The following is a 20,468-nucleotide window of genomic DNA, read 5'->3' on the forward strand; positions in this document are numbered from 1 at the left end:
CTCATCTCCTGATATACTCTGTGCTGCTTGGGACCCTGCTCCTCCCACTATATAACTCTGTCTGTAGCTTCCTGCTGCCTCCATTCCCCTCCTTACATCATGTCACTGCCCCTGTCATATGCAGCCCTGTCCTCGCTGACACATCACTCATCTCCTGATATACTCTGTGCTGCTGGGGACCCTGCTCCTCCCACTATATAACTCTCAGTCTGTAGCTTCCTGCTGCCTCCATTCCCCTCCTCACATGTCACTGCCCCATCACATGCAGCCCTGTCCTCACTGACACATCACTCATCTCCTGATATACTCTGTGCTGCTTGGGACCCTGCTCCTCCCACTATATAACTCTGTCTGTAGCTTCCTGCTGCCTCCATTCCCCTCCTTACATCATGTCACTGCCCCTGTCATATGCAGCCCTGTCCTCGCTGACACATCACTCATCTCCTGATATACTCTGTGCTGCTGGGGACCCTGCTCCTCCCACTATATAACTCTCAGTCTGTAGCTTCCTGCTGCCTCCATTCCCCTCCTTACATCATGTCACTGCCCCATCACATGCAGCCCTGTCCTCACTGACACATCACTCATCTCCTGATATACTCTGTGCTGCTTGGGACCCTGCTCCTCCCACTATATAACTCTCAGTCTGTAGCTTCCTGCTGCCTCCATTCCCCTCCTTACATCATGTCACTGCCCCTGTCATATGCAGCCCTGTCCTCGCTGACACATCACTCATCACCTGATATACTCTGTTCTGCTGGGGACCCTGCTCCTCCCACTATATAACTCTTAGTCTGTGGCTGCCTGCTGCCTCCATTCCCCTCCTCACATCATGTCACTGCCCCTGACACATGCAGCCCTGTCCTCACCGACACATCACTCACTTCCTGATATACTCTGTGCTGCTGAGGGACCCTGCTCCTTTCACTATATACCTCTCAGTCTGTGGCTTCTTGAAGCCTTTTCTTTATCTCGTCACTGCCCCTGTCACATGCAGCCCTGTACTCACAGACACATCACTCATCTCATGATATACTCTGTGCTGCTGGTTGCACCAGATTGTCTACTATCACATGCAGCCCTAACCTCACTAAACACATCACTCACTCCCTGATATACTCTGTGCTGCTGGGGAACCTGCTGCTTCCACTGTATAACTTTAAGCCTGTCAAGTCACTGCCCCATCACATGCAGCCTTGTCCTCACTGACACATCACTCATCTCCTGATATACTCTGTTCTGCTGGGGACCCTGCTCCTCCCACTATATAACTCTTAGTCTGTGGCTGCCTGCTGCCTCCATTCCCCTCCTCACATCATGTCACTGTCCCTGTCACATGCAGCCCTGTGCTCACTGTCACATCACTCATCTCCTGATATACTCTGTGCTGCTGGGGACCCTGCTCCTCCCACTATATAACTCTCAGTCTGTGACTTCCTGCTGCCTCCATTCCCCTCCTCACATCATGTCACTGCCCCTGTCACATGCAGCCCTGTCCTCACTGACACATCACTCATCTCCTGATATACTCTGTGCTGCTGGGGACCCTGCTCCTCCCACTATATAACTCTCAGTCTGTGACTTCCTGCTGCCTCCATTCCCCTCCTCACATCATGTCACTGTCCCTGTCACATGCAGCCCTGTGCTCACTGTCACATCACTCATCTCCTGATATACTCTGTGCTGCTGGGGACCCTGCTCCTCCCACTATATAACTCTCAGTCTGTGACTTCCTGCTGCCTTCATTCCCCTCCTCACATCATGTCACTGCCCCTGTCACATGCAGCCCTGTCCTCACTGACACATCACTCATCTCCTGATATACTCTGTGCTGCTGGGGACCCTGCTCCTCCCACTATATAACTCTCAGTCTGTGACTTCCTGCTGCCTCCATTCCCCTCCTCACATCATGTCACTGTCCCTGTCACATGCAGCCCTGTGCTCACTGTCACATCACTCATCTCCTGATATACTCTGTGCTGCTGGGGACCCTGCTCCTCCCACTATATAACTCTTAGTCTGTGGCTGCCTGCTGCCTCCATTCCCCTCCTCACATCATGTCACTGTCCCTGTCACATGCAGCCCTGTGCTCACTGTCACATCACTCATCTCCTGATATACTCTGTGCTGCTTGGGACCCTGCTCCTCCCACTATATAACTTTTAGTCTGTAGCTTCCTGCTGCCTCCATTCCCCTCCTTACATCATGTCACTGCCCCTGTCACATGCAGCCCTGTCCTCGCTGACACATCACTCATCTCCTGATATACTCTGTGCTGCTGGCAGTGCCGTTTCTAGCGGCGGGCGAGCCGTGCAACCGCACGGGGCGCCCGCCGCGGCACTTCGTGACTACTCCTCTCCTCCCTCTCTCTCCCCCCGAGCGCTCCTGCTCGGGGGGCGGGGCTTCGCGGAATGACGCGTTTGCGTCATGACGTCACGACGCAAACGCGTCATTCCGCGAAGCCCCGCCCCCCGAGCAGGAGCGCTCGGGGGGAGAGAGAGGGAGGAGAGGACTGGAGAAGATAACCATCGACGGAGGAGGCGGCCGGCGCGCGGGACCCGAAGAGCGGCAAGTTGTAAGTATTCTCTTTTTCTCTCTCTCTCTCTCTCTCTCTCCCCACTTGACACCTGCCGCACTGTGTAAAATGGGGATACCTGCCGCACTGTGTAAAATGGGGGCACCTGCCGCACTGTGTAAAATGGGGGCACCTGCCGCACTGTATAAAATGGGGATACCTGCCGCACTGTATAAAATGGGGATACCTGCCGCACTGTGTAAAATGGGGGCACCTGCCGCACTGTGTAAAATGGGGATACCTGCCGCACTGTGTAAAATGGGGGCACCTGCCGCACTGTATAAAATGGGGATACCTGCCGCACTGTATAAAATGGGGATACCTGCCGCACTGTGTAAAATGGGGGCACCTGCCGCACTGTATAAAATGGGGATACCTGCCGCACTGTATAAAATGGGGATACCTACCGCACTGTGTAAAATGGGGATATCTACCGCACTGTGTAAAATGGGGACACATGCCTGCGTACTGTGTAAAATGGGCAGTGCCGTTTCTAGCGGCGGGCGAGCCGTGCAACCGCACGGGGCGCCCGCCGCGGCACTTCGTGACTACTCCTCTCCTCCCTCTCTCTCCCCCCGAGCGCTCCTGCTCGGGGGGCGGGGCTTCGCGGAATGACGCGTTTGCGTCATGACGTCACGACGCAAACGCGTCATTCCGCGAAGCCCCGCCCCCCGAGCAGGAGCGCTCGGGTGGAAGAGAGGGAGGAGAGGACTGGAGAAGATAACCATCGACGGAGGAGGCGGCCGGCGCGCGGGACCCGAAGAGCGGCAAGTTGTAAGTATTCTCTTTTTTTCTCTCTCTCTCTCTCTCTCTCTCTCTCTCTCTCTCCCCACTTGACACCTGCCGCACTGTGTAAAATGGGGATACCTGCCGCACTGTGTAAAATGGGGGCACCTGCCGCACTGTATAAAATGGGGATACCTGCCGCACCGCACTGTATAAAATGGGGATACCTGTCGCACTGTGTAAAATGGGGGCACCTGCCGCACTGTGTAAAATGGGGATACCTGCCGCACTGTGTAAAATGGGGGCACCTGCCGCACTGTATAAAATGGGGATACCTGCCGCACTGTATAAAATGGGGATACCTGCCGCACTGTGTAAAATGGGGGCACCTGCCGCACTGTGTAAAATGGGGGCACCTGCCGCACTGTATAAAATGGGGATACCTGCCGCACTGTATAAAATGGGGATACCTACCGCACTGTGTAAAATGGGGATATCTACCGCACTGTGTAAAATGGGGACACATGCCTGCGTACTGTGTAAAATGGGCAGTGCCGTTTCTAGCGGCGGGCGAGCCGTGCAACCGCACGGGGCGCCCGCCGCGGCACTTCGTGACTACTCCTCTCCTCCCTCTCTCTCCCCCCGAGCGCTCCTGCTCGGGGGGCGGGGCTTCGCGGAATGACACGTTTGCGTCATGACGTCACGACGCAAACGCGTCATTCCGCGAAGCCCCGCCCCCCGAGCAGGAGCGCTCGGGTGGAAGAGAAGGAGGAGAGGACTGGAGAAGATAACCATCGACGGAGGAGGCGGCCGGCGCGCGGGACCCGAAGAGCGGCAAGTTGTAAGTATTCTCTTTTTCTCTCTCTCTCTCTCTCTCTCTCTCTCTCTCTCTCTCTCCCCACTTGACACCTGCCGCACTGTGTAAAATGGGGATACCTGCCGCACTGTGTAAAATGGGGGCACCTGCCGCACTGTGTAAAATGGGGGCACCTGCCGCACTGTATAAAATGGGGATACCTGCCGCACTGTATAAAATGGGGATACCTACCGCACTGTGTAAAATGGGGATATCTACCGCACTGTGTAAAATGGGGACACATGCCTGCGTACTATGTAAAATGGGGATACCTGCCGCACTGTGTAAAATGGGGATACCTGCCGCACTGTGTAAAATGGGGGCACGTGCCTGCGTACTGTGTAAAATGGGGGCACGTGCCTGTGTACTGTGTAAAATGGGGACACCTGCCTGCGTACTGTGTAAAATGGGGACACCTGCCTGCGTACTGTGTAAAATGGGGATTTCTGCTTACCGTACTGTGTAAAATGGGGACACCTGCCTGCCGCACTTTGTTAAATGGGGACACCTGCCTGCCGCACTTTGTAAAATGGGGACACCTGCCTGCCGCACTTTGTAAATGGGGACACCTGCCTGCCGCGCTGTGTAATATGGGGACACTTGCCTGGTGTAATGTGTAAAAAGGGGACTTTTTTATTTTTACTTTTTCCCCCTGTGGTGGGTGTGATATCAGACGAGGCCACGCCCACTGAAATGAGACCACACCCATTTTAATCAGGCCACACAGCCTTGTCGGGATGCTTTTTTTTCTGGCTATATGGGGGGGGGGGGGGGCCACGCAATTTTTTTTTATACCAATGGGGGGGGGGGGGGGGGGCGCATTTTGAAATCTCGCACTGGGAGCCAAATTGTCTAGAAACGGCCCTGGCTGCTGGGGACCCTGCTCCTCCCACTATATAACTCTCAGTCTGTAGCTTCCTGCTGCCTCCATTCCCCTCCTCACATGTCACTGCCCCATCACATGCAGCCCTGTCCTCACTGACACATCACTCATCTCCTGATATACTCTGTGCTGCTTGGGACCCTGCTCCTCCCACTATATAACTCTGTCTGTAGCTTCCTGCTGCCTCCATTCCCCTCCTTACATCATGTCACTGCCCCTGTCATATGCAGCCCTGTCCTCGCTGACACATCACTCATCTCCTGATATACTCTGTGCTGCTGGGGACCCTGCTCCTCCCACTATATAACTCTCAGTCTGTAGCTTCCTGCTGCCTCCATTCCCCTCCTTACATCATGTCACTGCCCCATCACATGCAGCCCTGTCCTCACTGACACATCACTCATCTCCTGATATACTCTGTGCTGCTTGGGACCCTGCTCCTCCCACTATATAACTCTCAGTCTGTAGCTTCCTGCTGCCTCCATTCCCCTCCTTACATCATGTCACTGCCCCTGTCATATGCAGCCCTGTCCTCGCTGACACATCACTCATCACCTGATATACTCTGTTCTGCTGGGGACCCTGCTCCTCCCACTATATAACTCTTAGTCTGTGGCTGCCTGCTGCCTCCATTCCCCTCCTCACATCATGTCACTGCCCCTGACACATGCAGCCCTGTCCTCACCGACACATCACTCACTTCCTGATATACTCTGTGCTGCTGAGGGACCCTGCTCCTTTCACTATATACCTCTCAGTCTGTGGCTTCTTGAAGCCTTTTCTTTATCTCGTCACTGCCCCTGTCACATGCAGCCCTGTACTCACAGACACATCACTCATCTCATGATATACTCTGTGCTGCTGGTTGCACCAGATTGTCTACTATCACATGCAGCCCTAACCTCACTAAACACATCACTCACTCCCTGATATACTCTGTGCTGCTGGGGAACCTGCTGCTTCCACTGTATAACTTTAAGCCTGTCAAGTCACTGCCCCATCACATGCAGCCTTGTCCTCACTGACACATCACTCATCTCCTGATATACTCTGTTCTGCTGGGGACCCTGCTCCTCCCACTATATAACTCTTAGTCTGTGGCTGCCTGCTGCCTCCATTCCCCTCCTCACATCATGTCACTGTCCCTGTCACATGCAGCCCTGTGCTCACTGTCACATCACTCATCTCCTGATATACTCTGTGCTGCTGGGGACCCTGCTCCTCCCACTATATAACTCTCAGTCTGTGACTTCCTGCTGCCTCCATTCCCCTCCTCACATCATGTCACTGCCCCTGTCACATGCAGCCCTGTCCTCACTGACACATCACTCATCTCCTGATATACTCTGTGCTGCTGGGGACCCTGCTCCTCCCACTATATAACTCTCAGTCTGTGACTTCCTGCTGCCTCCATTCCCCTCCTCACATCATGTCACTGTCCCTGTCACATGCAGCCCTGTGCTCACTGTCACATCACTCATCTCCTGATATACTCTGTGCTGCTGGGGACCCTGCTCCTCCCACTATATAACTCTTAGTCTGTGGCTGCCTGCTGCCTCCATTCCCCTCCTCACATCATGTCACTGTCCCTGTCACATGCAGCCCTGTGCTCACTGTCACATCACTCATCTCCTGATATACTCTGTGCTGCTGGGGACCCTGCTCCTCCCACTATATAACTCTCAGTCTGTGACTTCCTGCTGCCTCCACTCCCCTCCTCACAACATGTCACTGCCCCTGTCACATGCAGCCCTGTCCTCACTGACACATCACTCATCTCCTGATATACTCAGTGCTGCTGGGGACTCTGCTCCTCCCACTATATAACTCTCAGTCTGTGGCTTCTTGCTGCCTCCATTCCTCTGCTCACATCATGTCACTGCCCCTGTCACATGCAGCCCAGTCCTCGCTAACACATCCCTCATCTCCTGATATACTCTATGCTGCTTGGGACCCTGCTCCTCCCACTATATAACTCTCAGTCTGTGACTTCCTGCTGCCTCCATTCCCCTCCTCACATCAAGTCACTGCCCCTGTCACATGCAGCCCTGTCCTCACTGACACATCACTCATCTCCTGATATACTCTGTTCTGCTGGGGACCCTGCTCCTCCCACTATATAACTCTTAGTCTGTGGCTGCCTGCTGCCTCCATTCCCCTCCTCACATCATGTCACTGTCCCTGTCACATGCAGCCCTGTGCTCACTGTCACATCACTCATCTCCTGATATACTCTGTGCTGCTGGGGGACCCTGCTCCTCCCACTATATAACTCTCAGTCTGTGACTTCCTGCTGCCTCCATTCCCCTCCTCACATCATGTCACTGCCCCTGTCACATGCAGCCCTGTCCTCACTGACACATCACTCACCTCCTGATATACTCTGTGCTGCTGTGCAAACTCTGCCGTTCTGATTGTTCAGATAAGCAAACGTAAATATAGAATGTAATAAGATCGTAAGCATAACAACGTTTATTAACACAAATCAGAACGGACGGCCCTCCTGATAAGAGCTTTCCTTTGCGATAGAAGGACTTCCGGGTTTAGGACCTGCGCATGCGCCAAGTGCTGCACGTGTCTCATGGGTGCTGGGAGGGATTCACTTGAATCTCTATCAGAAGGGGGAGGAATCATGGAAAGAACACTGAATTCAAGCCCCGTACTGTATTGCGTTCCGGAGCTTGGTACATATGCGGTAAGCAGGCAAAACTCTGAAAACCGCAGTTTTGTTGCTCCCGCCAATTGTCTTGTATAAAGTAAAAATATTTAGAATCCCCAATATCCGAGAAAAGTTATTGATAACATTATGAGGTCCTTGTAATTATGGGGGTCATTCCGAGTTGATCGCTCGCTAGCAGTTTTTAGCAGCCGTGCAAACGCTATGCCGCCGCCCACTGGGAGTGTATTTTAGCTTAGCAGAAGTGCGAACGAAAGGATCGCAGAGCGGCTACAAAATAATTTTGTGTAGTTTCAGAGTAGCTTCAGACCTACTCAGCGCTTGTGATCACTTCAGACTATTCAGTTCCTGTTTTGACGTCACGAACACGCCCTGCGTTCGCCCAGCCACGCCTGCGTTTTTCCTGGCACGCCTGCGTTTTTCCGAACACTCCCTGAAAACGGTCAGTTGACACCCAGAAACGCCCCCTTGCTGTCAATCACTCTGCAGCCAGCAGTGCGACTGAAAAGCTTCGCTAGACCTTGTGTGAAACTACATCGTTCACTGTAATAGTACGACGCGCGTGCGAATTGTGCCGCATACGCATGCGCACAAGTGCCGATTTTTTACCTGATTGCTGCGCAGCGAACTAAAGCAGCTAGCGATCAACTCGGAATGACCCTCTATGTGAAGCTAATTACACGAAGAAACATGAAAAATTGCATACGAGTCTCTCCTAATTTTACCAGACGGGTTATAAACATATCTCAGAAATGTTTCTCATGTGGGCATAAAATATGTGTCGGTCCATCTAATTATCGCGCCACTAAAATAAATCTTAATTATGCATAGCCTCTCAGACATATTAGTTTCTCTGTCCAGCCCTCTGCACTGAGTGCTCTTCTGAAGTGAATGACAATCTCCCCTCCTACTTTGACAAGAAATAATCTGTAAAACACAAGGCAGTATTGTACGCAGAGTGATAGCTATGAGGCGTCGACAGATGCTGAGGTTTAATGGACGTGTGAAGTTCTAGATCAGCGTTTTTATAGTCTTTAGAATAAAAAGAAAAACATCTGATATGTATTGCAATGGCTAGGCACTTCCATATAATCTGTCCCATTTATAGATCACTTTCCCAGGTTGAAGATAGAATGCTGCAAATAAAACCTGAAAATTCCAGTCACTTGGAATTATTAAAAGCCCGTTCCTGCTAGCGACACTTCTGCGTAACGTCCCTGTAAGATATTAAAGTAAGTAGCGTTGTTTTTCCACCGAGCTGTAAAATGTGAAGAGTTTTATATCTTTTATTAAAAAAAAAACAGGATAATTTGACATCGAGCAATAGGATATAAACCATGAAACTGATGATATTTGGGTGCTTATAGCGCCCGGTTATGCCCAGGGGTCCTGGTCTGCTCCTTTCTGTGTACAAAAATCAAACAAAAACAAGTTGGTGTTAGCGTTTCAGTATTTCATGGATGAAAAACACCCTGATGAAAGTCTCAGTAATACAGTAAAAAAAAAAAAAAAAAAACACTAGAAAGAAAATAAAAAGAGTTTTGGAAAATGTTGTACTGTACGTGTCGGTAAAGTTGGTTTTATTGCCGTTGGGACAACACCTTGTAATGTTCCAGTTCACGTGAAAGTAATAGTATAATGTGTTCGGTGACACACCAAGGGGGCGTTTTATGGCCTTACGTTCGAATAATCACAAGAACCTTCTTATTCCAATGTAATTATCAGTTTCTGATAACCTCATATGAGACGCAAAATGGGACAATTTTTTTAAGATATTGGGGGTCATTCTGAGTTGATCGCTCGCTAGCTAGTTTTAGCAGCTGTGCAAACGCTATGCCGCCACCCACTGGGGAGTGTAATTTAGCTTAGCAGAAGTGCGAACGCCTGTGCAGCCGCGCTCTGCAAAAAAGGTTTGTGCAGTTTCAGAGTAGCTCTGAACCTACTCAGCGCTTGCGATCACTTTAGCCTATTCGTGTCCTGATTTGACATCAAACACCCGCCCAGCGAACGCCCAGCCACGCCTGTGTTTTTTCAGACACGCCTGCGTTTTTGCAAACACTCCCTGAAAACGGTCAGTTGACACCCAGAAACGCCCTCTTCCTGTCAATCTTCTTGCGGCCGTCAGTGCGACTGAAAACTTCGCTACAACCTGTGCACAATCACAAAGGGCCTTGTACCCGTACGTCGCGTGAGCGCATTGCAGCCCATACGCATGCGCAGAAATGCCCAATTTTTGCCTGTTCGCTGTGCTGCGAACAACAGTAGCTAGCGATCAACTCGGAATGACCCCCATCGTTGGAAGAAAACTATTATCAGCTGCTGGGATTACAAAAAAAATGACACATGGAGGTTTGTATATTACTGGGGTGCATGGTGGCGGTGCAATCCACAACAGCCAATCCAAGTGTAGCCGTCAGCTAGTTTGCTAGTTCTCTGTTGGTTACAACACAATTCTGATACACTTCCATATTCCAGTTTGCTTCAAAAAGTGGAAAACAGGCAACAAAAATAAATATTTCTTATTTAGGGAGGAAGTTGCTGGAAATCCCCAGAAAACATCTGTTCTGGGGGATACCCGCGAAATTGAAGGGTCCCCAGGATTTAAGATGGGGAGACTGCAGTAGATATCAGCCCTCCATTTCCTTCCGTAAAGCAGCCTCTGAAGGCTTCTATGGGTACTGCCAGGCGGTCAGATTCTGGAGCTCCACATTCCGGAGCTGGCCTCGTCAGCTAATGCCATCTGTAGATGGCGTTAGCCCCTAGTAGCGTATGGGTTGTTGTAACACATATTTTAGCAGAAAGGGATCCTAAAGATCCCTCCTTGGCATTGTCTGCTCATACGGACACCGATGGATGTCGGAGCATGACCGGTACTGCACCTGGGGTCGGAAACAGCAAGTAACTTGCAATCACTTTACTTACTGATCACAGGGATGGACCCAGAGACTCAGTAATGGTACATTTAACTGCTGCTGAGCGTTTTCGCACAGCGGGCGATCAGGTACTAACTGCGCATGCGTATGCACCGCAATGTGCACACTTGTCGGACAACAACAAAGGGCATCGCCGGTCAGCGATGGGATGGTGTGAAAAGTACGATCGCATGGAAAGGGGAGTGACAGGAGGAAACCGTCTGTGGGTGGTAACTGACCGTTTATTGGGAGTGTCCGGAAAAATGTAGGTGTGCCCAAGCGTTGTCAGGGAGGGTGTGTGACGTCAGCTCCGGCCCCGATCAGCCTGTTCTCATCGCACTGTAGCAGGAAGTCCTGGACTGCGCACACACTGCACACAGTGGATTTTTGCAGCTCTGTGTACACATGGGATCGCACACTTGCACAGTGAATTTACACTCCCCCTGGGGGCGGCGACTATCTGAAAGCAGGACAGCAAAGTTTGCAGCCCATCGATCAGGTCTGAATCACCCCATAGGTTCCTTATTGCTGCAAATGACACCTATGAAGAATCTTTATTTTGGGTAGACCGCAACAATTATTAAATACAGGTATGCCCCTAAATGTGTAAAGAGAAGTCTGAAACGCACAAGGCTTCTTTGTGTATTTGGTCATAGTTACAGAAGGGCATACATAATTCGCTAAAGGTGGGAAACAATGAATTGCATTTATTATATGTAATTACGTTGATATACAGGCATAAGTAATACACAGAGCAGAAATAATCTGAATAAGTGTCACATTTTCTTCTCCATTTACCCAGGTGGACTCTGTCTGGGTGACGCTCCATGCCGGCATGAATTTTACCCAGGAGGATCTCGACTTGAACCATATCTGGTATTTTCACACCATCATCCTCGGCTGCAAAGGACACGACAGTTTCCGATTTTTCCTAACAGATGGGGATAACCACTCCGATCCCGAAACTTTCTATATCTCCATACTAAACCTAGAGAAAGGTAAGTTCAGCGCATCCCATCACCTTACAAACTCAGACAGTGTTACGTGCTGCTTCACGAATGAAGGCCGTGGAAAAATGCCTCATCAGAGCGTAACAAATACAGACCCGAGCCCTCAGCGCAGTTATACTCTCCAGACATGCAAATGAGCCAGGGGAGCATTATCTGCATAGCTGAATCCCGGAGACGACTTTACAAGGCAGCTGACAATCGCCTGTCTGTTTTCAATGACCATTCCGACGGGCCATCTGTAGGGATGTCATCGCCATGGCGACCGGTCGCCAAGACCAATCCCCAATAATAGCATCACATTTTCCCACGTGTGCAGAAAAATGCTTTGTAGAGTCCCCTTAATTTTGCAGCACCAAATTTCCTAGCTCGTGATACAGTTAGTGGGGGGTTTGAAATGACATATAGTCTAATGAAACATGACAATAAATTAAAAACATGGTCGGTTTTCAAACTGCTATTTGTAGAACTCTATTGTTAAAGTTACTGACGTAAGTGATGTATTCGGAACTGCAAAGCAAAAGCAAAATGTTTTTCTTCCTATTTTTGCACCAGGTTCTAAAAAAAAAAAACTACTGACAAAATTTAGCAAAAAAATAAATTAAAAAATTCTGTACAGTGTATATAACGTAAAATGACTTAAAATGAGTTACAATTATTATTATTATTATTTTGGAGTATCTTACACGATTTTCTTTCAATGTCACTTTAGAAAATACACTCGACTTAAAAATAAATTGCAGCTGTTGTACACGAGAAGCTTTGTGATTGATAAAAGTTTTGGAACAGAAAAAGTTGCCATGGATACACTAACACCGTAAACCTATGCACATATGATACTTAATGAGAACGTTTGGTACATAAAACCAAAACGGAATTGAAAATGGATGGCACGTATTCCCTGAAAGCATTACATTTCTGTAAGACCGTGCCAGCCAGGCGCCTGTAATTTATTGAATGTGTGCTTGTGGGATACCTCTGCCAGCGAGAGATTGGCACGAGAGAACCAGAGACAGCTAATTCCCAGAGGGTGGGGGCGGCTAGAAGGGGGGGGGGACTGTAGCAAAACAAAACAAAAAATGCACCCCTCTTCGTCTATAATGCTACTTGTGCTTATAACTGGTGAGAACCAGCAGCGCCATCTGCAAACTACGATTCATAAACACTTTGTCAGAGTGCCACGCACCCTGACATAGAGGGGGGAACCACAAGACGCGACATTGTAATAAAGAGAGGTGCTTGATCAGCCTACCAATTAAATGCAACTAATTCATTTTTCTTACAGCTGAGGCTTTATTTATTAGTAAACAGCTGCATTTGTTGCTTTATCCCCCACTCTTTATAGCCAGACGATTGCCAACTGGTCCTTTTCTTAGATAATCCATTAATTTAAAATCATCATTGTGCGCATCAGAGTGTAATACAGTAATGGTCAACAGAAAGGGAGAGCGCGGGCAGCAATTTATACAGGCTAAGGGTTAATATGTTCTTTAAACAAATATTTTAGCAATAGGGAAATAGACATAACCCCATGCACTGCAGTCTTTTCTCCCCCAGCAACGTACGTAAGTTTAGTAATGAAGGGAGATAATATTTAATGCAGGGTTAAATATATTGCAATGGCTGTAGTTATGCCACATAATCCTGCTGACTATTCAATTCACAGAGTAAGGGCAGTGAATCAGAGGAGTAGTAGGGGCCAGGGTCGGACTGGCCCACAGGGGAAACCACCGATGGGCCCTACTGCCTGGGGGTCCTCCTCCTTCTCCTCTAGGGATCAGGTTCCAGACTGTGTTCTTGAATTATACATTATACACAGTAGCGGATCTTGCCACGGGCAAGCAGGACTTTTGCCCGGGGCGCCGCCTTCCGGTGGGCGCCGGCGCCATCTGGAGGGCGCCGCACCATGGCAAGATCCGCTACTGCTGTGCCCCCCGCTGCCTGCTGTGTCCCGCTGCTGCTGCCCACTGTGTCCCGCTGTGAAGGGAACTAGACGCGTAGCGTCTAGTTTCCCTTCGTGGAGAGGACCTTTGCTGTGCGGTGCGCAATAACGTAATCGCGCACCGCACAGCATTTCAGCGGCGCTACTACTGTACAGGGGGCGTAACTGACCACGCCCCCTGTATGAAGCCACACCTCTATTTCCCACCCGGGGCGCAAAAAGGGCTAGAACAGGCCCTGATTATACATGTTACCTTATACTGCACAGGACTATGGTGTATTATCTACAGTGCATTGCCAATATTTATCTGGTACATTATCATGCACACACTAGCAGTATTTATATATTTGTCAAGGGGCTCCGCCCATGCACTCACTAATGGTTAGGCAGACCAATGTAGCGGCTGGCCACACCCCCTCTGGAAAATAACCACACGCTTTACATGGCCCCCTACCATGGCATTCCCCGGTGGGCCCTTCATGCCCCAGTCCGACACTGGTAGGGGCCCTGCAACAGACCCCCGAGATAGCAGGGGTACAAGGTACCCAGGCCTATCTAGGCCCAAGCTTGACAAGGAAGTGCAGCTACACCCTCAAGATGGCCATAGGCCCTACACTGGCAGGATTTTCAAAGGGGGACAAGTATTTGCAACAGCGCATGGCCACACCCCTATGTACCAGGGCCTGAAGAACTCTATTGGTGACCCTGCCCGGTGATTTTATATCTCGACAATACGTCCATCCACCCCACCCACCACAAATGCCAATAATACACACATTACATCTTCCCACCAAAAAGAGTGTTGGAATTGCAGATATTCCGCTGCCAGCTGTGTCACCATATCTGCAATGGTGTAACAGTTGGTGCCTCTGCTGCTACACGCATGGTGGCACTGGCAGCGATGCAAGTGCCCTGTGTTACACAAGCCCGGCCCCGTTCCTTCACCCAGCATGGGTAGCAGCACTAAATGGGTTATAGAATTGTACTTAAAGAAAAGAAAAACATATTAAAAGATATATACCAGTGCCAGGTGGCAGACGGGCCCCCTAAGGCTCACCGAGCTCTAGGCAACCACCTACTATAAAGCAATGTATACTGGCTATGGGTTCACTACGATATGCCGGCGGTCGGGCTCCCGGCGCCGGGAGCCCGACCGCCGGCTTACCGACAGTGTGGCGAGCGCAAATTAGCCCCTTGCGGGCTCGCTGCGCTCGCCACGCTACGGGCACGGTGGCGCGCCACACTATTTTATTCTCCCTCCAGGGGGGTCGTGGACCCCCACGAGGGAGAATAAGTGTCGGTATGCCGGCTGTCGGGATCCCGGCGCCGGTATACTGTGCGCCGGGATCCCAAGAGCCGGCATACTGAAGACCACCCCTGGCTATGTGTAGTTACTGTAAACAGTCTGCAGCATTTCCTGCTGGAACACAGAACCAAGGCACCAGGCGTTTCAGAATACAAACGTCTTCAAAGTCGCAAGAAGCCCAACAGAATATAACATGCCGGGCCACAGGTCGCCTTCCCGATATTGGACAAATTCTGTGGGGAAGGAGAACGGAATGACAGAATAGGAGTATAGGGCCAAATGTAATAGAGTGAGAGTTTCAAAAAGTGAGAGATTTGGTAACATTTTGCAGGTTTGTTTGTTTTTAAAGTGGCAATCATTTACACAGCAAGATCAACCTGGTTTTGCAGTGTAAATGATTGCCACTTTAAATAAAAAAAAACCTGAAAAACCTTACCAAATCTCTCACTTTCTGAAATGCTCACTCTATTACATTTGGCCCATAGTGTGTTAACCCTCCTGGGTTGGGGGCGGGCCTGTATAGACACAAAAACCAAAAGAAAAAAGAAAGACTATATGTCTATTCTGGGGCACACTAATACCCCTTTTCCACTAGTAGCACGGGTCGCAGCCGTGTTGCCTGACACGGCTGCGACCCGTGCTACAGCCCCCTTTCAGACAGCGCTCCCCATCCCAGCATATTGCCGGGTTGGTGACGCGGCAGGGGCGGCGCTGGGAAATCACATGATCTCCCAGCGCCGCCCTCCCATACACTGTGAACGGGAGCCGTATCGCTTCACACGGCTCCCGTTCACACTATACAGCTAGCCGGGTTGAACACGCTAGCTACCCGGGTAGGATTCCCGGATCACTTGATCCGGGAATTTGCAGGGGGACCCTTTTCCACTAGGGAAAAACACGGGTAAATGCGCGCCCCCGCACATTTACCCGTGTTCTAAGGCGCTAGTGGAAAAGGGGTATTAGTTAATTCATACAAAACAGTATATCTGTTAAAATATACATTTTATTATTATCACTTTAAAAAGTGGGTGGAGGACAACAATATATTTGAATACACATAAAAATTTGAGTTGTGGCGCAGTGGCTCAATGAGCGAAAATATATCTTATCTATTATAGATCTCTTAATCCTAGTGAGTAAAATTGTTCCCCTCTCCAATGTGGGGGATAAATTGTAGGAAAGAGAATGTGCACCAGGCTCTAACCCTTACCACTTATATTATAATATGCCTCATTATTATTTGAAATGTTAATGTTTCAAGGAGTTCCAAATCCTGTGTCACAGGTTTTGATAAAAATACCTGCGGTACCCGGTATTCTCTGGTGGTCTCCCACCCAGGTACTAACCAGGCGCCACAGTGCTTAGCTTCCAAGATAAGTCGAGATTGGGCATACTCAGTGTGGTTGGACCACCTTTACAGGGGGCCACCTCATCACCTGTATGGGTGGGTAGTCAAGAAGAAGGTTGAGTGGATACCCGTTTATTTTTTTAGATGGTTTGCTTCAGCTGTTATTGAGTGGGATTTGTACTGTGGGTTAGGGTTGTTTATAGCCGTTCTTTTGGTGCCACCATATCTTTTGATTTAATTTATTATTCAGGCATTAAAACTTAATATTTAATCTAAATAAATAGCTGACAATTTCTGCCAAATACATGTCTCCATGTCTTTATTTCAGGTTTTAATGTTAGAATGGTTATATTTGATGCACACACAATCCTCAGCAGCTGAGAAGTTTAATAACATGAGGTGCACCCAAAACTCTTTCACCAGTACCAGACATTACCAGCGTGAAGTCCACTGCCATAAAGGACGGCACGGATGGTGTAATGGTTAGCATTACTGCCTCACAGCACTGAGGTCATGGGTTCGATTCCCACCATGGCCCTAACTGTGTGGAGTTTGTCCCCATGCTTGCGTGGCTTTCCTCTGGGTACTCCGGTTTCCTCCCACAATCCAAAAATATACTGGAAGGATAATTGGCTCCTTACAAATTAATCCTAGTGTGAATGTGTCTGTGTGTACATGTGGTAGGGAATATCGATTGTAAGCTCCACTGGGGGCAGGGACTGCTGTGAATGGGCAAATATTCTCTGTACAGCGCTGCTGAATATGTGTGCGCTATATAAAAAAACTTATAATAAATAATAATAGTGCCAGCCAGTGCCAAGCCTGTCATCATGGTGCTGTATTGCCTAGAGGTGGGTCAAGCCAATCCCCAATCACAAAATCAGTCCCATGCGGAAAGCACTAGGTGATGAATAAAATTGTTTTACTGGTGCACTACAGGTACCAGCAAGTCTTGCATGCCTATTTTATTGTACAGGGCATTGTACAGTCGCAAGTGCCAGCATGTAAATAAAGGATAATAATAATAATAATGTACCACTGCATATTGAGGGGGAGGGGGGAAGACATGCTCCCTCCACCCCCTGTTTAAAAAAAGTCTGAGTTCGGCCGGCATCCTACTCGGGCGTCATTACATCTGGCCCCTGGAATATTTTAAGAATTTATCGTGAAAAGATCTTGCATGCTGCCCTTGTGTTTTGCTAATTTAGTGACTTATATATGATGCATCATAAACTATGTTCTTGATGTTGATAATACTGACACAATAGACAGAATCACATACAGCAAATAATCTATAGTGAATCTTTATCTCACGCGAACCTCTAGGCTCGTCACCATCCACTTCGTATGGTCTTATATTCGAATCGGTTTCCGAGGTTTTAATGTAGAGAACATAGGAGGTAATGCAGACCTGATCGCTCGCTAGCATTTCTTGCATAGTCGCCGCCTACAGGGGAGTGTATTTTAGCTGTACAAGTGTGCGATCGCATGTGGATCAGGCCTTATGTGCACTGCAGGTGGGGCAGATATAACATGTGCAGAGAGAGTTAGATTTGGGTGGGTTATATTGTTTCTGTGCAGGGTAAAATAGTACTGGCTGCTTTATTTTTACACTGCAATTTAGATTTCAGTTTGAACACACCAAATCTAACTCTCTCTGCACATGTTATATCTGCTTCCCCTGCGATCACATCAGCCTGTCCGGGACTGGAATTGACGTCAGGAACCCTCCCTGCAAACGCTTGGACACACCTGCGTTTTTCCAGCCACTCCCTGAAAACGGTCAGTTGCCACCCACAAACGCCCTCGTCCTGTCAATCTCCTTGAGATTGCCCATGCGAATTGTTTCTTCGCACAAAGCCATCGCTGAGCTGCGGACCGCTTTGTACCCATGTAATATACAGTTTAGACCTGATCGCAGGCTGTACAAAAACGCAGCCTAGCAATCAGGTCTGAATTACCTCCCATGTGCACTGCAGGTGGGGCAGATATACCATTTGCAGAGAGAATGAGATTTGGGTGGGTTATGTTGTTTCTGTGCAGGGTAAATAATAGCTGCTTTATTTTTACACTGCAATTTAGATTTAAGTTTGAACATACCCCACCCAAATCTAACTCTCTCTGCACATGTTATATCTGTCCCACCTGCACTGCACATGGGCCCTCATTCCGAGTTGATCGCTCGGTAATTTTCTTCGCATCGCAGTGAAATTCCGCTTAGTACGCATGCGCAATATTCGCACTGCGACTGCGCCAAGTAATTTTACAATGAAGATAGTATTTTTACTCACGGCTTTTTCTTCGCTCTGGCGAACGTAGTGTGATTGACAGGAAATGGGTGTTACTGGGCGGAAACACAGCGTTTTCGGGGCGTGTGGATAAAAACGCTACCGTTTCCGGAAAAAACGCAGGAGTGGCCGGAGAAACGGGGGAGTGTCTGGGCGAACACTGGGTGTGTTTATGACGTCAAACCAGGAACGACAAGCACTGAACTGAACGCAGATGCCGAGTAAGTCTGAAGCTACTCTGAAACTGCTAAGTAGTTTGTAATCGCAATATTGCGAATACATTGGTCGCAATTTTAAGAAGCTAAGATACACTCCCAGTAGGCGTAGGCTTAGCGTGAGCAACTCTGCTAAATTCGCCTTGCGAGCGATCAACTCGGAATGAGGGCCAAGGTTTTGCCCAACTGCTAACAAATTTGCTGCTACTCCCTAAGCTCTTTGGGCCTAATTCAGACATCATCGTAGCCGTGCAAAATTTTGCATGGCTACGATCAGCCACCCTGACATGCGGTGGGATGTCCAGCCAGGGCTAGTCCGCCCCGCATGTATACCCTTGCCCCGCTGCACAGGTGCGATAGCACCGCACAGCAGCAATGCTAGCGCCATACTTGCCTACCCTCCCGGAATGGCCGGGAGGCTCCCGAAAATCGAGGGGGTCCGATGACCCGATTTGCGCTGAATCGCGTCATCGTAGCTCCGCACCCCGCTATGTAGCGCCTCGTTTCTCGGCACAGCACAGCGGGGGGTGGAGTCACGATGACGCGACCCTGATGCAACGCCCCCGGACCGCCCATTCTGCTGCCAGCCACGCCCCCGAACCACCCGTCCTGCTGCCGGCCACGCCCCCATTCACCTACAACGCTGCCTCCTCCCGGAGGAGGAGGCAGCAAAGTAGGTAAGTATGGCTAGCGCACCTGGCGAGTAAGTCCCTACCTGCGCAGATTTACCAAGCCTTGGAGAGTGATAAATTGCATCAATGAACCATTGATGGTATGAAACTATGTAATGCCATACCATCGATGATTTCCACCATCGGCATTTTACACATATGAACTGCAGATTCCCAAAAGCCAGCTTCGTTATACAATGTGTACTGCAGAGGGATGACCTGGGAGGGGCCAGGGGCTGGAGCAGTAGCAAGGTGTTTATTTTTTTTTGTTCACTTTTTCATTAGTTACTGTTCTCACTGCTAGACCCCTGACGTTGCCAGGAGAACTCTGAATCCCAGTCCTGCTATTGGCTGAGGCAGAAGATTGCTCCATTACAAAGGTGCATGTGGAGTATCTCTCCAATGGCTATCTGCAACTGTACAGAAGGGAGGTTTACTGGTGGATTTTTCTTGGAGGCTTTTATTTGATTAAGATCCTTTAGTAAATGAGAAGCTTATATGCAAACATGTAAAAAGCAAATCCCGGACCTCTGCATACTCGGGCCCTATTACATTTTCCTGCATGACTGCATTTCTCGCTGGCACATATATCAGGCGGCAGTTCCAAAAATCAAGATGCGCACCTATCATTATGTTACAAACGTTAAACATGTCAAAATAATACAGCTTGGCGCAGAGTGCTAAATTACATTTTATGGCCCAGATCTATCAAGCCTCGGAGAGTGATACATTTCACGGTGATAATGTACCAACCAATCAGCTCCTGTAATTTTTCATACACAGCCTGTCAGATGGCAGTTACGAGCTGTTTAGCTGGTACTTTATCACCGTGATTGACAGGCACAGGCGGTCGCTGGGCAGGAGGGGGTGGGCCGGCGGCGTTTGGCCGCTGTTTAGGGAGCGCGGTCCAGGCAATGCAGGCATGCCCGGACCGTTGGGGGGGCGTGGGCCGCGGTGGCTGCGTGACGTCACATGCAGCCGCTGCGACCCGGGCAGCGATGATTAGCTCGCTGCCAGTGCGCAGGAGCTGCGCTGGCTGGGAGCTACTCCTACAGTACAAAA

The 20,468-nt window shown here is 49.5% G+C and overlaps 1 protein-coding gene across 1 annotated transcript in view; it reads left to right on the top strand.

Moving 5' to 3' along the window:
* The window catches only part of LOC134958707 (FRAS1-related extracellular matrix protein 1-like), a 364,054-nt gene that overhangs the window by 176,164 nt on the left and 167,422 nt on the right, over nt 1-20,468 (top strand). The window contains exon 23 of the mRNA XM_063941462.1: nt 11,432-11,627. Coding sequence (XP_063797532.1) covers nt 11,432-11,627 — 196 coding nt within the window. The remainder of the gene's footprint in view (nt 1-11,431; nt 11,628-20,468) is intronic.

The sequence above is a fragment of the Pseudophryne corroboree genome, chromosome 9 (assembly GCF_028390025.1).
Source record: "Pseudophryne corroboree isolate aPseCor3 chromosome 9, aPseCor3.hap2, whole genome shotgun sequence".
Classification (NCBI taxonomy): Eukaryota; Metazoa; Chordata; class Amphibia; order Anura; family Myobatrachidae; genus Pseudophryne; species Pseudophryne corroboree.